The sequence below is a fragment of the Pseudopodoces humilis genome, chromosome 5, assembly GCF_049639895.1.
Source record: "Pseudopodoces humilis isolate 2021_Gansu_Grassland_sample_001 chromosome 5, ASM4963989v1, whole genome shotgun sequence".
Classification (NCBI taxonomy): Eukaryota; Metazoa; Chordata; class Aves; order Passeriformes; family Paridae; genus Pseudopodoces; species Pseudopodoces humilis.
The window spans coordinates 50,987,091-51,012,088 of NC_142204.1; the positions used below are offsets into that span (position 1 = coordinate 50,987,091).

Below are 24,998 nucleotides of genomic sequence, written 5' to 3' on the forward strand. Positions count from 1 at the left end.
AAGTATTTAAATGAAGCAAAATCTCCTTGAACTAATCTATGTTCTTAAAGCACTGCTGAATTTAGAATAATACATCACGTATCACCAGCTGTATTGATTTTATTTGATTGCTTAATCATGGTTTCAAAGTATGTCTGTATATTAAAATTGCTACAAAACTAGTGTTATTTATGTAGTTATGTTATTAGTGTTTTAAAAAATAACCAAATATTAATTTGTGGAGCTCAGCAGTCACATAACCAACATTTTAAGCTTTAACTTTTTTTTTGCAAGAACACAATGAAGAAAAATGTGTCAATGAGTTTAAAAGCTAACTGAACAGAAGCATTTAAAATTCACATTAAGAAACAAGAAAGGCAAAGCACTTAGCTTACACATAACAGGAAACCTAACTGTAAGAAAAATAGTGCAGTGATGGGACTTTAAGCAAATGTCGCATGCAATCTTGGACTAAAATCCCAAAAACATGTCAGAATCTATGACAGTAATTTATTGAGCAAACTCAAGAGGGGAAAAGGGGCTGAAAATAAGAGTCCCATTGTGAAATGGAAGCCCTTCAGAGTGGTAAAGAGGAAGAAACAGGAATGTTAAGATTTAGAGAGGATGCTGTGCTGCCTTAGACGATGGTGGCTGTACCACTCCAGTGAGTGAAAGCTTCCAGACCTGCCTCACTGGCAGTTCACACAGTGTGAAGTACTCTGATCTGCCTTCGGGCCCCAGATATCCCTCAATTAACAAGCTAGGATTAAAAGAGGTAACAAACAGGACAAACAGTTGGAACAATTACATAATTTAAGATAATGAAGAAGCCTTCAGCTGAGATCAAAAAAGCAAGAGCAGAGAGGTGCACACATGTCCTTAGTTACAAACACTCTAAAAGATGTTTTCATTTCATCCTGACCAGGATTTCTTTAATCTCCCTAGCTGGCTTTAGGAAGGGGCTGCACATGTGTACAATCCTGTTACGTTCAAAACTTTTTTTACATTTCTTCTGCAGCAATATTTTGATGATGCGTCCAGCATGTTTTTACTATTTCAGATTATGGCCTCCCAATACAGAATAAGGCTACAACTGAACTTGTATACAGCAGAAATCCTGCTTCACATTAAAATATGTATACAATAAAGAAAAGTTGAAAAATTATTTGCATTCTCAATATTATCAGCAACTTGAGTGCTTTCATACATCAAGTGACATCCCTACATTTAATACAAAGGAAAAATACTCTAAATATCATTCACAAATTATGAAAACTCTTTCCTGATGTCCTGTCTTGGAAGTATGAAGAACACAAAGTAATCAGAAAAAGAAAAACCTTTTTGCAGGTATGAGTTCAAAATATAAAGAAGTGCTACTCAAGAGGAAACTATATTCTTTCAGAGCTCAGATATATTACTTTATACACTTGAGACAGCTTGTGCATCATCACAAACACAACAGGCTGCAATGCAACAGCTTCTCACAGGAGGGCAGCCCTTCATCAACTTTAGAATTCTTCCAAGAATTTACAGTCAACAAGCTGAGAGCTTTTAAAAGAGAAACAAAACCTCTTTTGAGCAAAGCAGGAGATCATATAAAATCAATCAGAAAATTTGACTGATTTGACAGATAGGTCTGACAGACATGACCAGTTCTCCTCTGAAGGAATTCAGAAATATGCTTGCCAAGGAAAGCTGGACTTTAGAATCCAATAGCTGTGAACTGAAGTGCCTGCTTAGAGGACTTTTTACAGCAACTACTTTTTTTTCATCACTTTCCTCAGCAAAGTATCTAGTAGAGGATTTTCTCTTTTTTGGACAGAAATAACAAAACTCTTCTTAGTTAATCAGTTGTTAAGACATTAAAACCAAAAAAAAGGTCAAAAATCCTTGGTCAAAACCAAAAAAAGGTCAAAAACAAAACAACCTGACAATCCTGAAATTAAAATATATTACCTGCATTCTCACAACTTTTAATCATCAAATCAGCTTCAATCTTCACAGATATTAAGCTTCCTATATTAAGCAACCAGAATGAGACAGTGGCATGTTTTGTAACACCAGCAGAAATACCATGCTGAGAGATTAGATTAGCCTGCCCAAGGTCACCAAGCAAGTCCCCAGTGAGAATGGAAAGCAGAAGGAGCAGCCTGCAGTTGGTAGGTGCCAAGGTGAGCTCACGTGCTCCCCAACAACACCAAGTGCTCTGCTGCAAACTGACTCCCACACAAGGGAGCTAAGCCAGCCTTACACAGGAATGCTGCTTGGTGCTAGATACAGGCTCCTCTAAGATCACTTGAGACTAGTTCCACACCTATGTTAGACAGTAAAGTGGTGGAAAATGCTGCCAATACATTTTTGTCTCTTCTACATGAATTATGCTATTTAATATGTGGGGTTCTGTTGTTCACAGCCAAGTTGCCATTGGCTCTAGAATTCATTAGCACCAGCTGCTGTATGTGCTATCTGTACTAATATAGAGTGAGCTGAGAAACAGATAAACTGGAGAAGCTTAAGTGGAAGGCAAAAGCATTAAGTGTGACTGATGCTAAAAAAAACAACTCCTTTCAGCAACATCATGCCTTTTCTGACATGTTACCTGCAAAATCAAGTGGATAAATTACGAAATAGGAAGCTTCACACTCTGGGTAACAATAAGCAGGAACAACATAAGAGGAAAAACACATGTAAAAATAAATACTAATATTGCCATTATGGGAATTACTGAAAAGTACTCAGTTAAATACTTTATGCATAGTACTATTGATAATACTGTGTCAAAAGCATTATTAAAAAGAGGACTTAAAACCAAAATGTCTCAAGCACTTGTTTCAAAGTTATTTAAAGTTTATTAACTTTAGTTACCATCAGCACAGATAAATAACTACCAGTGGCAAATAAATATTTTCCTTTTTGAAGGCAACCTTAGAAGGAAAGTAGAAAATATGTTCTGACATTGGTACAGACGAAATATGGTTTAGAAGATTACTTGCAAAAGACAATACAATTATTCACTGAATTACTGTTAGAGGCACAAGGACAAGTTACTTAGAGACAAGTGTGCATCTGACTTAACAAAATCTAACTAACCCTTAAGTCTGAAAACCTGAAACAAAGTGCAAGCTATCTCACATGTATTAAAATAACATACATTTGTTCATTTACTGGCATAGCATTAAGTGTGCTTCATCAGAGATAAGGTTATAATGCAATGTGACCTTTCCATGGAACCAAACTGTTTACAGAAAAACCCTAATTTAACCTGCTGATTTTGTGTGCAAAGTGATCTACGTATTTGAAAGAGACACTTAAAAACAACAGGTAAAAATACTTACACATTATCCTCTACACAGATTTTGGGTCCAACTACATTCGCTGCTCCACTTGACATTTTGAATGCAAAATGCTTTTCAGGACAAGCTTTAGAGATTCCACACTTGTATCTTGGAGGTTTTGTAGCTTTCAAAAGGAAATAAACCAAGATTTTAGAGAACACCAGAGGTAGGCTAACTGACAAATCTATTCTGAAGGAATTCAAGGAAGAGAGCAAACACAAACACTATTGCATCTGTAGTTACACAGCAGTTTAAAATACTCTAAGTTCCTGAAGCACTTCATTATTCCAACTTCTTGTTGCCACCCTGCTGCTTGTTCTGGCAATGTCATCAAAAGCCACAAGCCAAAACTACAAAACAGACTCTACCAGAAATTTAGGAAAATCAGGAAAAGAGGAAAATTAGTTTCTGATTACATCTGAAGTGTAATTAAGACTTTCTTAAGTATGAAAATTCATCAGTCTCTGTTATTAGTAAAAGCAAGTCACAGCAGTAATACATGTCTATGAATACTCACAGCGTGCAGCTGCATCCAATGCTGATCTAGCTAAAATGAAAAAAGAAAGTTTTACAAGATGTTACTATTAAAATGTCATCTGCTAAATCATATCCTATAAATGTAAAATCTTTATGTACCCCTACAAAAACAGGCTAGTTGAAATGAAGTATCAAACACACGTGAATATTATGCTCCAATAAAAAACAACTTTTATGCATTAGCGGAATGAAAGTGATTAGGAATCCAGTTCAGAAGGACTGCTTTAATTTATGGCTCCTTGAGAGTCACGGAGTCAAAAACCCACAGATATCCAAAAACCTCTGAGAATTTATGGAGTTCAGGGCATTGAAGTGAAATTAGTTCCCTGCTTACAGTTTCACTGGGATGGGGTTCCTTTCACCTAAACTGGAAGCCTGCAGCTCAGGTGTATTTCAACCCAGCCATTCCTGACTCCCTTTCCTGAGATATGAAGAGACACAGGAGCCCCCATCATGCACACATCTGGATGACACCTCTGTCTCTTCAATAATTGCTACAGATGTCTCTGTGGACTGGTTTGGATGGCAGCTCACACTGCAGTAATCCAGAGTTAAAGAGCACAAACTTCACCCATGTACTAACCATTGTTTTGGGATTTTCTGGTAATAAAAAGCACCTTGAAAGAAAATTCTGGTTCAAAATAGACTCTGAAATTTGAGACACCTCAACTGCTAATCTTTTTCTGCATAGGACACCTGGGCACAGCTGGAATGTTTTGATTACTGTACATTCAATTAAACATGGTAGCATATCTGCACAACAGAAAAAGCCTCCCCAAAATAAATTCCAAATCTCTTTAGCAGTAGTAAGGCAGAGCACAGATTTCCAGAAACATGGTTCAAGTCACCTGATTTATTACTCTACACTAAGAATGCATTTCCAGTAAACAAAAAAAAAAAAAAAGCAGGTAAAATTATATCTCCTTGGCAGATAGAATCAAACTGATTAAGAGAGTAGGTTAAATATTTCATACAGAAAATAAATTATACATATATTATATACAAAAAATAACAAGCACACATATTAAGGATAAACACAATATTCTTAAGTTGAAGAGCCTAAGGAAAAACTAATACGATATTCTAGATAAAGGCTCAAGTAAATATTAATAAACATCCAGACAAAACAAAGCCACCACTTACCAAAAATGTGTCCTAAGTTTGCATCCATTTTTATTTCAAACACTTGAGATATGACATAAAACGTCAATAAAAATATTGCTATGACTACTACCAACTTTGCAGCACCTGTTAAGAAACGGAAAGAAGTTTCAAAAAATTATCTGCAAATGGTAACATTGGTTTACCAAAATCATCAACATGAGAAACGAGTATCAGATTACATTCTGGGGAACTCAGAAACAGGATGATCATTTGTAGACCTACTAAACAGAGTAAGTCTGAAAAAAAGGATGGCTATTATGGATGGATATTGTAACACAGGATGGATATTAGAATGTAGGATGTAACTGCACCAATCCGTCAGGTTATCATACTGAATGCACTCTGCTCTTAACTTTCTCTAGCTTCATGCTTGTCTGACACCATAGTACACCAGCTTAGCTCAGCAGCCAGGAGAAACCAGACTTCCATGAAAATCCAGCTTAACCAAATGAACTAAGATGATCCACCTAGCTATTGTCCAAAGGCAAAATTCCCACCTTCCCCATTCCACTTCCCTCTTCTTAGCCAGGAGTACCTGGCTCCTCACTGTTCACAAATACTGTGCTTCCCCCTGCCCTCAAGTTGAGCTACCTCTGTTTTAATATATGGCCCAGACTGAGTGATTAGGGATCTAAGGTTTATATAGGTTTATATGCTGTAGCTTGGCTACTATAGTTAGTCAGCTCTGAGTAGGTCATTCAAAAAAAAACAATCAAACACCAAAATCAAACCACCAGCCAACCAGAAACAAGCATTCTCACTTAAGAAAAAGTGAGATTTCTTTCAAAAAGCAAGTTGGATGACTCAAAGGCTATTTTAAAATAAGTAAGAAAAAGCAGTACCTCTCCTGTCCCCCTTTTAACATACTCAAGCAGGCAGCTCTAAGTTTTACAAGGCTAAGTTCCTGCAGTGCTGAGTGGTCAATCTACTTCCTGGGAGAAGAGCTGTAACCACACAACCACAGCAACCTGCATCTGAAATGGAAATGTATCTGATACTGCCACAAATCTCACCATTTTTTAGTATAATTTGCAATACATTTTTACAGAATACTCCACTCTTAACTGACTGCAAAATACTGACTAAGAGTACGAGTCATGTGAGGAGGCATCTGATCAACATTCTGCCTTCCTATCTCACTGCAGTATGTCAAACTGGTTGGAAGAATCAACCTGAAAGCATGCTCTTTTTTCTCAGATTGCCAGCCAAATCCTTTAGAAAAAACCAAACTTATATACTCCTGCAGATCTCAGACTGCTGCTGTGATGGGCTGCTCAGAAAAACTTAAAATAGACAGATTACTCAGCCTTCAGAAGGATGAGAGATGCTAATCAGTCCTCCCAAAAGGCTAAAAAAAGATTAGGGGATAGAAAAAGAAAATAAAGATGAAGAAAGATACAAGGGGTTTTTGCTTGTAGTTTGGTCTTTTTTCCTGTGTGAGCACCATACATATTATGATGTAAGAAAACACAGGTGCAGACCTAGTTTAAAAATATTATGCTGGAACTCCAAAGATCACTGCACTGGAAAGGAAGGGAACCATGTGTAAGCACTGGAGAAGCAGATGATCTGAACATATGTTAAGAAATGGGGTAAAGGTGTTCCAAGCAACACTCCTTAAAACCACAAGATGGTACCAGATTTTGGAATGTGTCATCTAGCAAGTGGCATTTGGAGAGCATGTTTTAGTATACAGTATGTGAGATGAACAAGAACTCCATCTGAGGACTAACCATCCCCTCTACTCTATATTCTGAGCTTTGCAAGTGAACTGCAAGTGCTCCCTGCAAAGGAACAGTAAGAAGTCTCCTAGAAGGTTCTTGAAGCATTTGAATCAAAACTGGTATGTTTGCTATGGGTGAAACATTCTATAGGAACTGCCATATCTGCTTTGTGGTTTTTAGAAAAAAAAAATAAATAAAAAACATGTATGTAAGAGGAAAAAAAACCCTGACCATGTTTGGAAAGTAATTTTTCAAATTTTCAAATTGGAGCATTTTCCAGCTCTTTATCAGATTTACTTTAGCAAATTGCTCCCAGTTATATATATTGTGGTTAATAAAGCAAAATTAGGAGTAGTGACAAAAATTGCTTGCATTAACAAGCTCTTGGAAAAGGTGTCATTCTCTTCTAGATGAGGCAACAGTTTCTCCTTCTGCAAAATAACACTGTAACTATTAATAAAAGTGCAATGCGGCAGAAACTCAAAACTGTTCCACTGCTAAACAGGCTATTCTGCTGTCTGTGTCTGTAAATGTCTAAAGCAATGTTTTCTTTTACTGCTATATTAGCAAAGATCTTATTTTCACAACCACTATAACTTCTGTCGAGTAGAATTAGTTTCTTAAAGCCTGTTCTACAGTAACTTAGCTCTGTGAAAAGGCTTTTATAGTTTTCAAGCTCCCAGCAGCCACTCAGAAAGTTTCAGACACTTAAAACAGCACATAGCAACTTTACTGAGGCGGGAAAGAAATGGCTTAAGACAACCATTTCCAATTTCCTTATTCCTTCATTGTCTTATAGAAATAGCAGCCGAAATATGTCAAGTCAAGGCACCCTAAGCAGTCACTGCAGATCAGCTACAAGCACTTTAACAAGGTAATTGCTCTTCAACCAATGCCAATTCCTAAATGAGTTTCATTAAACATCAATAAAGTAGAACAGCAATGCCTGTTATGCCAGTTAAGTGAAGCATACCCTGACAGGGTTTGATGGTGATACCAAACTGAGTGGGAGCAGGCATGTCTAAAGGGAGAGCCAACCTGCAGGAACACCTGGATGGGCTGGAAGAATGGGCTAACAGGAACAGTGAAGTTCAACAAGGACAAGTGTAAAATCTTCCACCACAGAACTCATAACCCAGCAGTAAAGAACAGACTGGAATCTACCCAGCTGGGGAGCAGGTTTGTGGAAAAGGACTAGAGCATTCTGGTGGACAACAAGCTCAATACAAATGGAGGGTGTTGGCAAAGAAGCCACAAGATGCTGGGCTGCATCAACGAGAGCATCACCAGCAGACAGAGATAAAGTCATTATTCCTCTCTGCACAGCACTTGTCAGGTCATATTTATTACACTCCCTTCAGTGTTGGATCCTGCTATTAAAAAAAGAAGAAAGTCAAAGACATGGACAATCTAGAGACAGTCCAACACAAAGATAATCAAAGGACTGGGAAGCCTGCCAGATGAGGAAAGGCTGAGACTGCTGGGTTTGTTCAGCCTTGAGACAAGACTTACAGGAGAACTTAGTACAATGATCCAGTATTTCAAGGGTGGCTACAAAGAAGATGGAGACTCCCTTTTTACAAGGAGTCACATGGAAAACAAGAGGGGTAGTGGGTACAAGTTATTCTGGGGAAGATTCCAATTAGACATGGAAAATTTGTCGCAGTGAGAACAATCATACATTGGAATAATCTCCCCAGGAAGTGGTGGACTCCCTAACACTGATCATTTTAAAATCTGGCTGGACAGAGTGCTGGGCTAGGGTTCAAATTAGACCAAGTTATAGCAGTATGAAAATTATAGGGTAAAATACAGCTGCCACTTCCTGGATGGAATGCTGTGAGCATGCTCAAATCCCATCCCACAATGATTCCATACACACACAATCTGCAACCTCAAGCACATGCTAACGGGCAACAGAGTGGAGCAGAGTGGAAACTCCTTGGACAGGCTCTGTTGAAATCAAACGGTCCTTTGTAGCTGATAAACCAGTACCAAGGGAGATAGAGCAGGTATCTTGCTGCTGAACCAGCAACTGTGGTGAAATCACTCATCTGAGATGAACTCTGTTCTTTGTAACTTACCTGTAATATTAACTTACACCATCATCCCAAAGTTACCTGCCCCCAGTGTACAACCACCCCTCACTGAGCACATGCTCTATATTTTATTGACTATATCTGTAGCAGCTAAGCAAAATAATTTCACATCAATGAGTAACAAAAGTATGTATTACTAGAGTCACTCAAGATCCACCCAAATGAAAAGGAAGTTCATTGAAGGGTCCCATAACAGGACACAGACTAGTCAGGCACAAGGATCTTGGCTTTCCTGGTGTGCTGACAGACTAACCAAACACTCAAGGTTTGAGGAAATCTCCACTTCTCACATGACAACTTTCTTGTGCTTCTGACAAGAAATGTCAGACCAGATGATTCTTGAGATCCCTTTTAATCTGGTATTCTACAATTCTGTGACTTTGAAACCTTATTGTCACAACTTGTTAATGTTGTCTATAGCAGTCATTTCATAAATGACCGAAGTCTGATTTTACAGAGCATACTTACCTGCTATTCTCATGTTTAGTCTTCAGCCAGCTAATGACACTATTGCATTAAAACAGCCACCTACGGGAAACAAACAAAAATAAAAAATAAAGCAAAAACTAAAGAAACAATTCACCGTAATTAGAGCCAAAAAAGCACTTTTGTGATGAGTAAAAAAAAAAACTCATCCATTTTCTAGTCCATAAAAGTAATGATGATTGTTCTGAATACCTGTTTCTTAACACTCACAGCTAAGGGAAGATTTAAGATATATTTCTGATGTGTTGCTTTCATCTGTTTCTCCACGAAATAAGTATTCTGAAAAAAACCATAAATTTCATCTAATCCCCTACAAATTCAGTTTAACTTTCAGTCCTTCAATTTGTGACCTAAGTACTTACCAGTGCACTATCTAAGCAGTCTTTAGTTTCCTAAAGCTATGTGGTAAAAGTCAACAACTCCACTGGCACTCCATCAAAACCCTACCTGCTTCTGGGTGCAAGTTGCTATTTGGCAACATAGCATAGCAAACTGTGCTTTGGAGAGGAAAGATTTAAGCATTTTGGTCTCTAGGATACTACATAAACGGCATTCAATGGAACTGAAAGAAGGTCAGCACTTAAATCTCTACATCACAGAAATGTAACAACGCATTTGTCACTCATAGGTACAGACAGAGGAATAACACGATGGTCAACAACGACAGAAGCACCAACCCTAGTACTACAATTACTTCAGAATAAACTGAAAACCACTCTAAGCAAACAGTGCCTAAGCATCTACCAGCTTCTTGAGAAGAGCAGGTCACCACATCGAGTCAAACTGGGCCACAAACTCCACAGGCTCTGAACAAAAGCTCCCACCTCCTCCTCCTCCTCAAGCAGCTCAGGGTCCAGGGGCCATACCAAACCTTCTGCACTCCACCTGCAGAGCCAGAGCTGCTCCAGGGTGGCTCTGTACCATGCTCATGCTCAGTCCTGGTGCACACATGCTGCACTGAGCCTGGACATCTGGTTCAACTTTCCCCAATTCAGGGATCTTGTTAACTCATCTACACTATTGCCACACTGAAAACATGTAATCAGCTATCACTATAATCCAAGCAGCTGTCCCAGACCCATCACAAAAGCTATAGCATCCCTAACCCTCTGCAGTCCTATGCCATGATTTTGAAAAACATCAAAAACATTATCTTTAGAAATTATTAGAAAAACTGCTGTTATTAGAAATACAAATTATTTGGAGACAAGCACTAAAACACCCACATAGTTCTCATGGTCTATACTAGGGAGAAAAAGTTGGTATTATGCAGATGACCTTTTGCCTTCACTTAGTTCAGTATCTTCAAGTTCAGTGATGTGTGTTCAGACCCTCTTTTCTGAAGACTCAGTCATTGTGCCCTATCCCTTCAAGTTTACATGAAAATGTCAGCATAGGAATAAACAGGAAAAAAAAAAATCCAAGTACAGAAATATTTGTTTCCATTCTATCAGAATTTGAAAATGCTTATCACCAAAGTTTAAAAGCAGACAAATGTTTTCGAGTACTAATGTTGTACAGTAAAGGAAATCTCACAGCGTATTATAGACCATAATATATCCATTTAGCTGCAGCCACACATATTATATCCTCATAGAAGAACTTCTTTCAGGGAAAGGCTAGTATTTATCTGTCTTGTAAAAAGGCAAAAATGAATCTGTTGGGGCAGATAAACTCATTTTATTTCAAAGTCTGGGAACAGAATTATTCTAGGCTTCTTCCTCTGCAGACACCCAGAAATATCTCAATGTTACAATAAACACTGGCTGTTCTTTGAACAACTATAAGCTTGTTTTAGGTCTGCATTGAAAAAAAAGAAGTTTCCTTTTTTGTTTTACCCTGAACAAAACCACATCATGAATTCAAAGCATGAAAATAAGAATATGAACAAAACCAGAAAGAAGAATCTAAGTGAAACAATCACATGATCTAACCTTGACTGCTTTTATCCCAATATTCCCTTTCACCCATTTCAGGGATCATTATTTGTTGCAATCAACAAATAAGAATATGCATTATTTTTTAAGTATGGAATGTGGTTTGATTTAGAAAAAGGAAAAATGGGTATACTATGCCTAAACTTGAAAGGAATGTAAAAATTTAGTGATTCTTTTTCTAAATTACAGTATACTGAAAAATCATGAGGTTTGATTTACCAAAAAATACAGTAGTGCTACAGTACAGACAAGTGTTACACAGCACTTTCCAGCTGCAGGAAAATAATTTATGGACATCAAGTCCTTTTCCTACACTTATTATCTTAGATTGTTTTTTTGGAGTATTTCAAGACAGAACAGGAATAAAACCAGAGAAGCTGTGAACCCTTATAAATGCTTATGGACCATTACTCCACATCTTTGGTATAAGATGTCATTAGATTTGGAATTTCATAATTGAAATTAGAGAACTGATTAGAATTGGTTTGGAATTTTTAATAGTCTACATTTTTGGATCATTTAAAAACAAACAACACAGGATCACAGCTGAGCTTGCTCAAACTCAGATGCAGAAAACCAGTACCAACAACATTCCTTTGATTGCTTTAGAAACGGGCCAAAACAACCTACACGCTATTTTTCTCTTCTTTGACGTAAATTCCATCAAGCAGAGGCAGGAGAATTAGAACCCTAGTATCCTCCTGACTTAGGAGGGTCAAGTAATACAAATAACCATTTATTACTACATCATTCTCTGTCAGGCAGTACAAAAAGGTCCCTCTGTATCCCTTATTAGAGACTGAGGCAGGAGCTGCAGCCCACGGCAGGGTTGACAGGCAGTGTCCCCATGAGTACAGCAGAACCTATGGAGATGCAAAGACCAAGGAAAACACCACAAAACAGGCAGCAGAAGCAATCAACATCTTCAAGTTGCAAAGTAAATGCCTGGGTTTGGGAAGCATCATGTGACTTAAATACAGATTTTCTTTTTCTTCAGACTGTTTTCTTAGCACAAAACTTAGGAAGTTTTTCAAAGTCTACAGCTTGGACAGCAGAAAGAAACCAAAAATTCTCTCGTGCAACAGTGTCTTGAAATGAAAAGTTATCCACAAAAGACCCTGAACAGGAGAAGACAAGAAATTAGAGGTTATAAATCCTTTTTGAATGCTGGCATGTCACTGTCCAGTTCCCCACACAGAGTTGCACATCCATCCATGCAGAAAAAGATTATTTATTCTAGATACAAACTAGGGAGAGGATATACGTAAAGACAGCAGGGAGCTGAGATTACTGGTTGCTTTTTTCCTGTCTCCTTGTGCATCCCAAATAACCCCCATGACAGTTTAAAATGCTCTCCATGGGGCACAGAAAACAGCAGTTTACAATAAAAAAAAAAAAGGTAGAGAAAAAACAAAGGGCTTTCCCCCACTCTGCTCCACTTGATTAACTTGTGTGCTATGACATACTCAATACAAATACAAAAAATTTAATATATGTATTTCATATATAACTCCACAGAGCTACTACAAATATTTTTGTTCATACCTAAACTAGTTTCAATAAGTAGACCAGTAGATGCTTGCTTTTAAAACTAACCTGTGTCTCTTGAGGGAACCCTGCTCGGCCCTTCCTGGAGGAAGCTAATAATATGACTTCATTTAGGAAAATTACAAGCCTATAATCCTTCCAAGCAAATCATTATCATATTTTGTTAGATGATATAAAGTTTCTAACACACCAAGACTGAGTTTTTTCATGTGTTAGACCGTGTGGTCATCAAGCAAGTTCTCCTCCTAGAATCATTGTGCAAGAGGAAACGGCATTGAGATAATTGACAAATTAACACTTCCTATTAATCTGGCCTCACTGACATAACACTGAATGAAGAGCAGATTTCAGTCCCAAGCTGAATGCAATTCAATTTGGTTAATTCTTTATCATGCTTTTCTCAACACTTATCCAGAGATGGGACACACGTCACTAGGGCAGGAGCACAGCCTCTGCCCTACTTACTGTGCAGAAAGCTGTGGCCACTTACCACAAACTTTGCCTTAAGAGGGGTTTCAGATATGATTGTAATTAATGTTTTGAAGGATGATAATGAAACATGTAGATTAGTCTATTTCATTTGCAGGATAATAGTATTTCCATTAGCAACTTGATAACATGAGTGGATTATGCTTACAAAAAGGGCACACAAAAACAAGCAAAGATGAGAGGCAAGAATTTAGAAGGTCAAGATAATTTTGAATGCTGACCTTAGCTGATTAGGAAGAGGTCCCAAAACCAATAACGATACTTAATAAAACCGAAAATTATACACTCCAAAACTGACATCAAGTGCAGCAAAACAAGCAGCAGAAATGGAAAAAGAGATTATAGCAGTTCTCTAATATTGGGGTCAACAATGTCGTACTGCCACAAAAGTCTAACTGTTCATTGTGAACTGCACTGATAGGACAGCTGTGCATGGAAAAAAAAGCAATTACTCTGTACAGCCTAAATAAACAAAAAATACCCTGCTCTATGTGCTATCTTGACTTTTAATTGAGACTTGTGTAGTTTTTTCCTATCTCAATGCATAATCCCCAAATGGAAGAATCTAGATAAGAATGACATGACCTAAATAAACCAACTAAGGGATAAAAGAATCAAGTCTGCTTTGCAAGGAACTGTGAAAGAGAGAAGTCAGTCTTTATCTCTTATCTTCAAGGTGTAATTCTAAAATTTTTTAGAAATTCTTTTTTTTAAATAATACTACTATTTATAGAAAATCTAAAATATATATTGAAGACATTATTACTTTAAATATATATTTTTATAATGAAAAAAAATGCTGAGAAGAACCACTCTCGGTATTCCCTGGCTGCTGCTTACCTATTTGCAGTTATAATATTAAAGGAAAGCAACCTTACAGTTACAAGGATAAACAAATAAATTAAACGGAGGCTGTAAATCATCATAAAAGTCTGGAAACAGAGGCAATTTTTCTTAACACAGATAGTCTACAAGGTGTGAGCTAATGTCCCCTTCAATACTAAGCCTACATTTCTATACTATTACATGCAAATCTGTACCCAGGTTATGTAATATTAAATGTGTGGCAGCCTGACATGTTTTGCATTCAATTCAGGGGGAAATTTTTTCCCCAGACCAGGACTTAAGTGTTTGTACACTTTCTAGCAAGGTCAAATAATGTTATACCTGGTTTTGTATGTATCTGCTATTTGTTAATATGAATAGCATACACTACACTGCATTTAAACACATATTCAAAATTACTTGGCACCGAAAAAAAAAACAAATTCTCCCCCCAAAAAAACCAAACCCAAAGGAAAAAAATCAAAAACACTCGAGCTTTTAGTTTTATTTCCAAGACTTTAGTAGATTAGGCCATTGTCTTTTGTTTTAGGGTTTTTGAGGTTTTTTTAGCACAAACTGCATTCCTCAATGATTAGCAGATGCATTTTATTCCTGTGAGAGAACAGCAAAAAATCCTCCAAACAAACAAAAAAAATTAGCTTTTCATACCTGGCAAAATATAATCATTGTGTTTAATTCAGCTTCTGCTGATAAGATATTTCAGTCTGCTGTGTTCAAGCAGTTCAGAGCAGTGGTGGTTTTTTACTCAATATTACACAGGGAATTAGATATGTCAAGGACAGCATTAGCTATTTTTATGTGAATTCTGGTTTTAAACAGTGGTTGTGCCAACCTGAATTATATGCCATGGACAAAAGAGCTGAGACATCCAAAAGCATTCAAGACTATTTTATTTAAATGCAGGATGCATTTTCTTATCCAGATGATTGCTTACTTTTCTGCTAGGCTATGAATAGTTTTTCCAATACATTTACAAAATTAATTTAATTTGAAATTAGTGAAGTACACATGGAAAAGAATTAAAGTAAATAATATAACTCAATTTTATTGTTATGATCACACACCATTTGTGTCTTCTGGAAACACAGGCTATGACTCCTACAGGAAGCACTCCTACATCCATACAAATACTTTGAGGTTCTGGTAAAACTCCACATAGAGGAAAGGTTTGTCCACACAGAAAAATTTAGAGATTCAGGAATACATATTTTCTTTTCTCCCTTGTGACAAATGTTACCATGAAGTAAAAATATCAATTTCTTATAAAAATGAGAATATTATATAAGAATTGTGTTCTTCCAAATACATATCAAGATTCATCTTGGTATTCCAGACAATTCCAGACTCAAAGTGTTAGCTTGTAAATACAAGTTTTACTTCTATCAAATTATAGCTATAACAAATGAATGTAGATAAATGTAGGAAATGAAACCCAAGCTTATTCCAAAACTAGGAGATAATCCAGCTACTGTTGCATGTCCTGTGTTGGGACTACCACTCTGTGGTTTCACTTTTAGGTTTCACTTTTTTAGTTTCACTTTAGAAAGGAAATACACACGAGAAGCAGCATTGTGCTGGAGTGTTTTGAAAGTTGATGTGCAAAACAAACCTTTCCCAAACAGCATGTCAAATCACTGACCATGAGAGCTTTTGCTAGTGGCATCAAGCCAGTATTTTCATCTTAGGCAGCACACAAACTAGCCAGTCTCAAACACTGAAAAATCCTTCTGAAACCCAAGAAGCTGAGATAAAAGTACTAAGACATTCATTCTTCCCACAGAGAATGAAACTCAAGCCACATTCCTTCTGCAATTAAAACAACAAAACCACAGCAATCCAAGAAAAGAAAGGAACACAACCAATCAACAACAAAAAAAAATTAGCCTTATACCAATATCTCAATCCATACTTTGAAGACTCTTCCCAATTATTACAAAAATTTTCTGGTCCATATAGATAAGAATGTGATTTATGGTCCCTAAAACCCACACTATTTATATGTTATAAAGGCAATTGTACCATTGAAGAGAATCTTAACTCTGTTTCATGCGGTTGGATAATATCACATACTGAAGTTCAGATAGATAAAATCATCAAGGACTAATTGCTGAACTTCATCCCCCAACTTACGTCCCCACATCATCACAGCAAACTACATAAATATCACAATAAAGATTTAAAAGAATGAGGTAACTCAAACTATTTTGTAACTGAAACACTGCTGTAATTACCACCTGTTCAAAAGTTTAAAACTTAGTTGTTTTCTGTCATACTTTTAAGAAACAAATTACAACCTTGATTTCATAAGACAGCAAAGTCTGTTCAGTTTTCCCACAATAGGAAGTAGATAAAGCTTTGCAATACTTTAATCTGTGGGATCACCAGGTCTCACTTGAAGGTGTTGCCAGAACTTAGTAGATGTTTCCAATATACAAGAGCATTCACATCAATAAAAAATGCCAAGCCTCTTATTAGAATATTGCATCACTATCAAGTAATATTATCCTGCCCTGCTATAGTGCAATTCTCAACAGAACTACCATACCAAAGGATATCTGCCTGAAGAACAATAAATAATAAGTAATAATAAATAAATAAACAATAATAAAGTACCCATAACTGTGACTTCACAGAATGGCTCAGGTTGGAAGGGACCCAAGTGGGTCATCTGGTACACCCTCCCTGCTCAAGCAGGGCCATCCCAGAGCACACAGCACAGGACTGTGGCCAGTTCTTGAGTATCTCCAGTGAGGACATATCTCCACAGCCTTTCTGGACAACCTGTTCCAGTGCATGGTCACTGCACAGTAAAGAAGTTGTTCCTCAGAAGAACTCTAAGGTGCAACTTCCTGTGCATCAGGTTCTGCCCATTGCCTTTTGTCCTACTGCTTAGCCCCCTCCCAGCAGAGCCTGGCTCCATCCCCTTGGCACCCTCCCTTCAGATACTGACAGACAGTGATGGGGTCCCCTCTCAGTCATCTCTGCTCGAGGCTGAACAGGCCCAGCTCCATCAGCCTTTCACTGAAAGAAAGATACTCCACACCTTAACCATCACTGCTGGACCTGCTCCAGGAGCTCCATGTCTCACAGGTACTGAGACTTGATAAAACCACATATGACCACCACATAAATTTACTTGATGGAATGGTTATGGAACATCATTTTACACTGAGGTCCATTTTAAATAAATTTGTCAAGCAAGCAAGAAGAGGAAAGGAGCACTACAAACACTTCCTCTACAGTTCCAGGTTTATTGCAGGAAAACCAATATTCTCTCCAACCACAATAAGACTCTAGATAGTAGCTTTAAAGAGTCAGAATGAGATGATCATCCTTTGAATGAGATTCATTTACTACACAGACCACCACACCGACCTCATGCCAGAGATGCATACCAAGACTACAAACATGGCAAGCCACCAAGTTTGTATATACTTTGCAAGGCAGAGAGGATTAAGACTACTAATTGTAACAAGGGACATCTCCATACACTGGTGGAAATAAAACCTAATCTAAAAGCTCAGCATGATCTGAGGCTGCATGTTGGAGAGAAGTTTTAACCTTTGCTTAGTAGCACCCTGATCTCACCAGGGAGCTGGGGAAAAGTCCTTCCCAGTGACAGGCACTGCTCACAGCACTGTTGGTATCTCAAGTTCTTGTTCTAAGGGACAATGAAATCCATGCTTCACTGAAGAGCCCTTTGTCATCTACTCATCTCCCATGTGAGGTAGCATTTGAATAGGTTTTGGCCATTTGAAGGATTAGAAGAGCACATCACTGGCTGAGCAGAGCACCCAGCAGAGAAAGCGCTGCACATCAGCTTGGGGAAGAAGGGCAGCAGCAGGCTCATCACACCACACCACGCCTACAGGATACTGCTAACGGGATCCAGTGCATATATGAGACTGCTGCTGCTATCTGATAGCCTCCATGTGCATGAGACACCAAGAACCAAAGTGCTTCTGTGGTGCTGGCAAAGCATTGTTACCGGTCCACATTAGCACTGGACAGGCCACCATTGGTGAGAGATGAGGTGAAAGATGCTTGAAAATGGAGAGGAAGTCAGGCATTGACATGACTCTTAACAGCTCTGAGTGACTCACTTCTTCCTACTGAAGACATAAAAGATGCCCAAAACCTGTAGTTTCCAGGTTTCTGAGCATGAAGATATCAGAACAAAGGTTCACAACTGACATCTTGGCTAGGTGCAACCTTAGAGCAAATATATATATAATTATTTATTTTATATTTCTATAATATATTGAATTATAGATAATAGACATAATATATATTTATAATTTTATATATATATATATATATATATATATAAAATACCAAAACCATAAGCCATATCTGAGAGGAATAATTTCACCAAAAAAAATCTAGGGACAATGCATTTTTTAATATATTATATATTTACATAATTTGTACACTTTAATATTTAGTTAACAACTGGCATATATCCACGAAGTAAAATTCAACACAGACATTTTCTATCCTTTGAGATGTTATAATCTAAGCATCATCATGAATGGAGAAATCTAAAATTAGGCTGCATAGCAATTTACTGCATGTCATTACCTATGTAGAAATTTACCACATTAGGAACACAAACTCCTTTGAGGAACAGCATCCCTCAGTGACAGAAAGGTGCTTATTACAGTGACCTTTCCACTGTGACTCTATGCACAGCTGACACAAAGATGCTGATATGCAAGCACTGCATACTCTAACAACTCATTGTGATCCCCTATGGATCATACTGTTCTAAGAGAAACTCTCTAATTGTTATGGGAACTCCTTTAATCAACCTCTGCCTGAATCAACTCAAATGCAGTTCCAACACCATTCATGTGTCACTGACATTCAGCTGACCAGCAAGCACACAGACAGCCAGGGCAGCCCCCCTAGAAAGTGCAAGAGTATCAAGGCTGATCCAAAAGCACAATTAAGTGTCTGGGAGCAGGTCAGTGTCTTTCTAGCAGCGGTAATACTAGCAAACGCCAAACATCTGTGAAATGATGCCTCAACTAACTGATACCAAAACAGATCAAAATGAAAAATTAAAATAAAAAACCTTTGCTACTAGAAGATGGTTACTTTCTCCTCAGACGAAAGACAACCGGAGAGAGGGTGGGAGAAGGGAAGCCAGCTAGCCACAAGAAAGCAAGTCTTATGAACAGAGGGGAGACTCTCATGTATTTCAGTGGTAAGATTTTAACTGGACTGTCATGAGAACTAGCACATGTTTGTACATATAAACATATTGTGCAACTTTCTGCCACTAATACTGACTCAACAGTATATCACATGCAGGGCAAAATTTACTCCAGCAGCTCCCTCTGTCCTTAGTCTTACAAAGTTCCTCCTCTCTTCCACAAAGTCTGTCCCACATTCTCTTGGCACTGAGGGTATGTGAGGCCAAGGCTGGAAAATGCTATTTGCAGCTCAGTCTGCAAATTAAGATACAAACTATTTTTGTATTATAAAAAACAGTATTGTATATGGGGAGCAAAAATAGTAGAACAATTCCAAAAGAGTAGCTACTGTTAATGCCCTGTGAAAACTTCAGTGTGACTAAATTTCAGGAACCTTGGGTGAAATACCATTTAATATAGTAATTCACCACTTATCATAAACATAAATGAAGGATAAGATTTTTAAATTTATAGATGACACTGAGAGGCAAGCAGACAGAAAAAATTTACAGGGTGGAATTAGAGTTGCAAATTACCCAGAAAAATATTAATTTATTTATTTTAACAAAAAAAAATCCTAAATTCCTCTCGGGATGCATATACCTTTAACAAAAGTATGAGCAGGCTATGCTTGGATTCATGGTTAGACACAGAATTGTAGATGATGAAGCAGGAAGCCAGAAGCACCTATTTATAGGTTACAGATGCTTAATCCTAGAAATACTAGGAAATGAGATTTGAAGCAGCAATATCAGTTTAAAGTTACTTCCTCATCACCCTTCTATCGTGTCCTCATGCCAGGAGATCTCAGACATATATAGTATAAGGAAGCATGAAAATTGATGAGAGAGGTGAGCTCACCTGCCAGGCTGCTCCTGCTCACATGGTTTTGCTCACTAAGGAAACTTAATGTACTAAAAGAGACTATAACTTAGATTAGAGGACAACTTTCAAGAGAGCTTTCAAGAGAGGCAAAGTGAAGCAGAATCGGCCTGCTAGTTTTGCTCACCCATGTCATGATCTCACTGCACAACTATCAGATTTCTGACACTAATGCAAATTACATTTTTCCTGAGAATTTATGTACAATCTTGGTATCAGGCCAGTGTGACACTTCTCAGTTCCTTTTAAAATGCATAACAACTATAATAATTCCAGAACTGCTGACAGCAAAACAATTGTCACAGGGCTAATGTAGCTGGCCACTGGCAGGTGAAACATGGAGGTTTACCATAATTATGCCTCAAGTCCTACACAGTCCCAGCAAATATTGGTGAAAAACTCAGAACTGAACATACACATGACTTATGTAATGACTCATGAACATACTGATTACCAATACAACTAGAAAGACCTGCAGCCATTACACTCACATGTCAGTCCCCTGACTTCACTGGAACTACAGGTTTAAAAAAACAAACCTAAGTTCTACTTGAATAACAAATCCTCTCTCATCAATTTAAATCTTTAAGAACAAGTTCTCTGTGTCTACTGTGGGTTCATTTTATGAACACCTAGCCTTCAGGCTGCAATATAATCTGTAAGTAGACAGGTATTTTTGCACAGTATCAATCCGTCCTATGATTTTGTTTAAAAAAAATAAAAAAATAAAAAATCTGTTTCTGGCATGTTAGTATTTTCCCCAAAAAACTGAAAACTAAATATTCAGGAATTCACATTTTAAATATTAACCTTCCAAAGGTCCACTGAAATTTTAAACTCTAAGTTATCCCTCCCTTCTACAAGCACTAAGAATTCTCATTAAATGTGGGTGGCCACTGGATGGTTGCACTCAAGGAGTTGTAGCCCAGTGTCCAAGAGACTAGAGCAGTGCCAAGTGGTGTGCCTCAGAGGTTGGTATTGGGATGGTGATTAGACACAGGATGATGAACAGACACACTGGTAATTGATTGCCAGCAGGTAATCCATCCCTGGAAGCACTCAAGGCCAGGTTTGAATGGGGCTTTAAGCAACCTGGTCTAGTGGAAGGTGTCCCTGCCCATGGCAGAGGGGGGCTGGAAATAGATTGTCTTTCAGACCCTTTCCAAACCATACCATTCCATGTAGAGCATATATGTCCTAAAGCACTTGGGCTACACTTCGAGAGGCTGGACAGGAACTCCTGGTTCTCTGAAGCAACTGTTATTATCTATTTGCTCTGCACTCTTACTGGGTGAAGTGGTCAGGACTTCTACAAAGATGGAAGCAAGCAAGGGCCTCCAACAAACAGGTGCTTCCTCCATGCTGAAGTGATTAGATATTATTACATGACAATAACAACTATTTGCTTGTGAAGAGCCTACCTGCAGGCTTAAAACAAGTCACAAAACTTGTTCTGCCACACAAACAACTATGCTAATCAACGGTTAGAAAAGATTTCTTCATACTTAAAAGAAACCCTGAGGGAAAATATGTGCTAATGAGAAGACACCTATACCCTGAGAAGTTTCGAAAGCTTTAAAAAAGAAAACAACATGACAGTCATTAAGTAGCCTTTGCTGGTGTGGGTTTGTGGTTTTGATTATTTTTCGAAATAACTCCCCAATTAGTATTACATAAATACTTTGTTAAAAGAGAGGAGCAGTCAGCTGGTTTCACCAGCAAAGAGCAACCACGGGCTCCAAGTCTGTGCGATATAACAGGCCACACAGAATATTTAAAATATCTGGAATATGCAAAGATCTTCCAAGTCCGAAGTTACTGTCACTTAACCTCTTTTAAATATGAGAAAATGGTAAGATAAACAAGTCAGGTGAGTTACATAGCCTCTCAGTGGCTCAGCCATACACGTGACTTAACATATGGTGGCATTTACCTAAGAGGAAAAAAAGAGAAAAAAGTAATTCCTATATGTTTTCCTACTTCAGCAACTCAGAGGCCAGTAACCAAAGGCACACAGACTGCCTCGACAAGTATCTCTCTGCAAACTGCACATTTAACTTCCTTAGGAGTTCACGGCTGCTCTCTGTACCGATGCATTCATTTAGCGTTCCTGTTAAACAAGAACTCAGCCACACAACCCAGGTGCCAACAGCGTCCGCGACCCCGTCCTCCACAGGGAAAGCCACGGGAACACCAGCACCGAGCAGCAGCAGCTGACTTTGTTTCAGCAGGAAGGGGCTGCCACGCTGCCAGGGCTTCACTCATTTCCCTGGACCGGGGCGTGCTGCCGGCCCGACCGCCGCCACCCGGTGCCTCCCCCTCCTGCGGCCACCGCCGCAGCTCCGGCCGCTCGCCGCCCGCCCCGCCGCCGCCTCCAGCCTGGCCCCGAGCCCCTGCCCGTGCCGGGGACCCCCGCCCAGCGCCCCGCCCGGCTCTGACCCGCGGCCCCGGCCCGCCTCCCTGCCGGGGCGGGAGGGGATGGCGGAAGGGCCAGGCGGGCCGGGGAAGGGGCGCCGCCGGGGAAAGCCGGCCGCGGGGGCAGGGGCTGGCGGCTGCCCCGCGCAGAGGAGAGCGATGCGCGCCCGGGCGGCGGGATGCCCTGCGGGGCGCGGGCAGGGGCCGGGCCCCATGCAGCCCCGCGGAGAACGCGAGCACCTACCGGGGCTGTGGGGCGCGGACACGTCGCGCAGCGTCCCCTCGGCGGCCGCGCCGCGAAGGCTGCCCCGGCCCGAGCAGGAACCCAGCGGAGCCGCCGCCGCTGCGCAGCCGGAGGAAGGCGCGGAGGGCGCCCCCGCCCCCTGCCGGTGGCGGACCGGGAGCGGCGCGCCCCGCCCCGCGCCCCGCCCCGCCCGCCGCCGCCCCGGGGCGCGCGGGGGCTGCGCGGGGCGGCCGCGGGGGCGGCCCCGCACACAGCGAGCCCGGCGGGGCCTGCCCGCCCTCTGCCCGGCCCGGGGGGCACCTGGACACCGAGATGCTTCTGCTGGCTTTCTCTGGCATTTACACACCTGTTCTTTTTCCTCACCCAAACACACCCCAAGTTATCGTCTGCTACCGAACAGAAATGACATTTTCAGTTTTAAAATAAAGTCCAGCTTTTTTTCTTTCAAAAACATTATAATCAATAGGACTGAGGTGCTCTGTGTTATTGCATAAGAAGAAAAGATAATTCCTGTCTCTTCTTTATCCTTTTTTTTTTTTTTTTTTTTTTTTTTTGGCGCTGATTTTCCTCTATCCCTGCCACGAGTTGCAGTAGGTAGGGAGTTAGGGGTAGTTGGGGTGGGTGGGGATGCAAGCAGGAAGAGCAGCATTTTATTTTGTGGAGGATTTCCACTGGCCTAACTCCCTCAGCTGGGCTATTACTGGGGTGGATATGGAAAGTGCTGGGGAAGCAGAGCTCCAGACTCTGTAAATTCCACTACTGCCAAACAGCGAGAGAGCATTTTTACAAAATCAGCATAGCGCTTCTCTTAGCCAAGAACAAAGCCACAGACAAAATGTAGGGCATATGGCACATCATCAATGTCAGGTAGACAAAAGGAAGTTTCCATGTCTTATTTTAACGACCCTGGGCAATAGGTATTTCTTTTATTGGTTTTAAAATAGTGTGCTTTGAGACCGACTGGTCATTGGTATGAGATGGTTATTTGGACATCAGTCAAGTAATTTCTTTAGAAAATTTTCACAACACAATGAAGTTTCAGGCATAACGTAATCTCAAAATAAGCAAAAGAGTACACAGTGAGAGCATTACACAAAAAAAGGAAGGTATTTATAGCTTTTAGTTCTAAATTATAATATAGATGCATAATTGTTTAACAGAGTGCTTAATATATTAAATTTAACCGTGTTCCCCTGGTTATTAATTAGGTGTCAGTAACTGATTAGTCAAGTCGGTATGTTAACAGATGCTGACTCCTTTGATAAACGAATGTTTGCAATTGAAACAAACATTTTAAAAAGATTACATAGGTAGTAATATCAAATCGTTTAAAGAAGAAATAATATTATCTGCACAATAAACAATACCTCAGAATACATCTGTATCAAAGTCAAAGACATGAGTTAGACTTGAGAACAGCTGCAATTGAATCCCGTTGATTATTTACTTGGCTCAAAAGGTGCCACAACACACAGAGGGGTGTAGAGTCACACTTCCCTGGAAACGTGGCAGCTGACAGAAGAGGACTTCCATAAGAAGTATAAATATATATACCTACAGTAGCTTGCTTTTTTATTATTGTCTGTGATGAACTGACCATTTTTTCTTCTGTAGATTAAGTTTGTCATGAAACAGAATGTGTTTCAAAGCCACATATATTCTAAATGTTTCATCATGTCCTAATATGTCCTAAATTTACAATTTTTAATTCCAAAATTTTGATATTTATTTAGAGATAAATCAATGAAATAACTTGGTTTTATAATTACACTGTCTAGGAAAAACATATACTACAATTTTTTAGCTTGCAAACATCATAAACCAAAGTGTCTTAAGAATTTGTGCGCATTGGGCCTGAACAGAGGTGACCTTGATGGCCTTACTTACATCTTTGACAAATTTCTTTGCTAGTGTCTCTAGCATTTGACCTGAACTTTCTTGTCTGTCTCATAACTACATTTTTTTACTAAGTGAAATCAAAGCATTGAACTATGATTTTGGATTATATTGAGAATGAAAACATTTCCTTAAAGTAGTTACAGGAAAACTAGATGTACTGCAAGCCTCATTTAGCATCCTAGAGATAACAGGAATAAATGAAAATAAAGTAAAATA

At 39.1% G+C, this 24,998-nt stretch overlaps 1 protein-coding gene across 1 annotated transcript in view; it reads right to left on the minus strand.

Moving 5' to 3' along the window:
- Positions 1-23,018, minus strand: part of FAM3C (FAM3 metabolism regulating signaling molecule C) — a 28,849-nt gene extending 5,831 nt beyond the window's left edge. Inside the window, exons 1-5 of the mRNA XM_005519234.3 lie at positions 22,884-23,018; positions 9,307-9,366; positions 4,995-5,099; positions 3,832-3,861; positions 3,315-3,438 (exon numbers count right to left, since the gene is read on the minus strand). Of these exons, the coding sequence (XP_005519291.1) occupies positions 3,315-3,438; positions 3,832-3,861; positions 4,995-5,099; positions 9,307-9,319 (272 nt within the window). The 5' untranslated portion in view covers positions 9,320-9,366; positions 22,884-23,018. The remainder of the gene's footprint in view (positions 1-3,314; positions 3,439-3,831; positions 3,862-4,994; positions 5,100-9,306; positions 9,367-22,883) is intronic.
- Between the last annotated feature and the right edge of the window lie 1,980 nt (positions 23,019-24,998).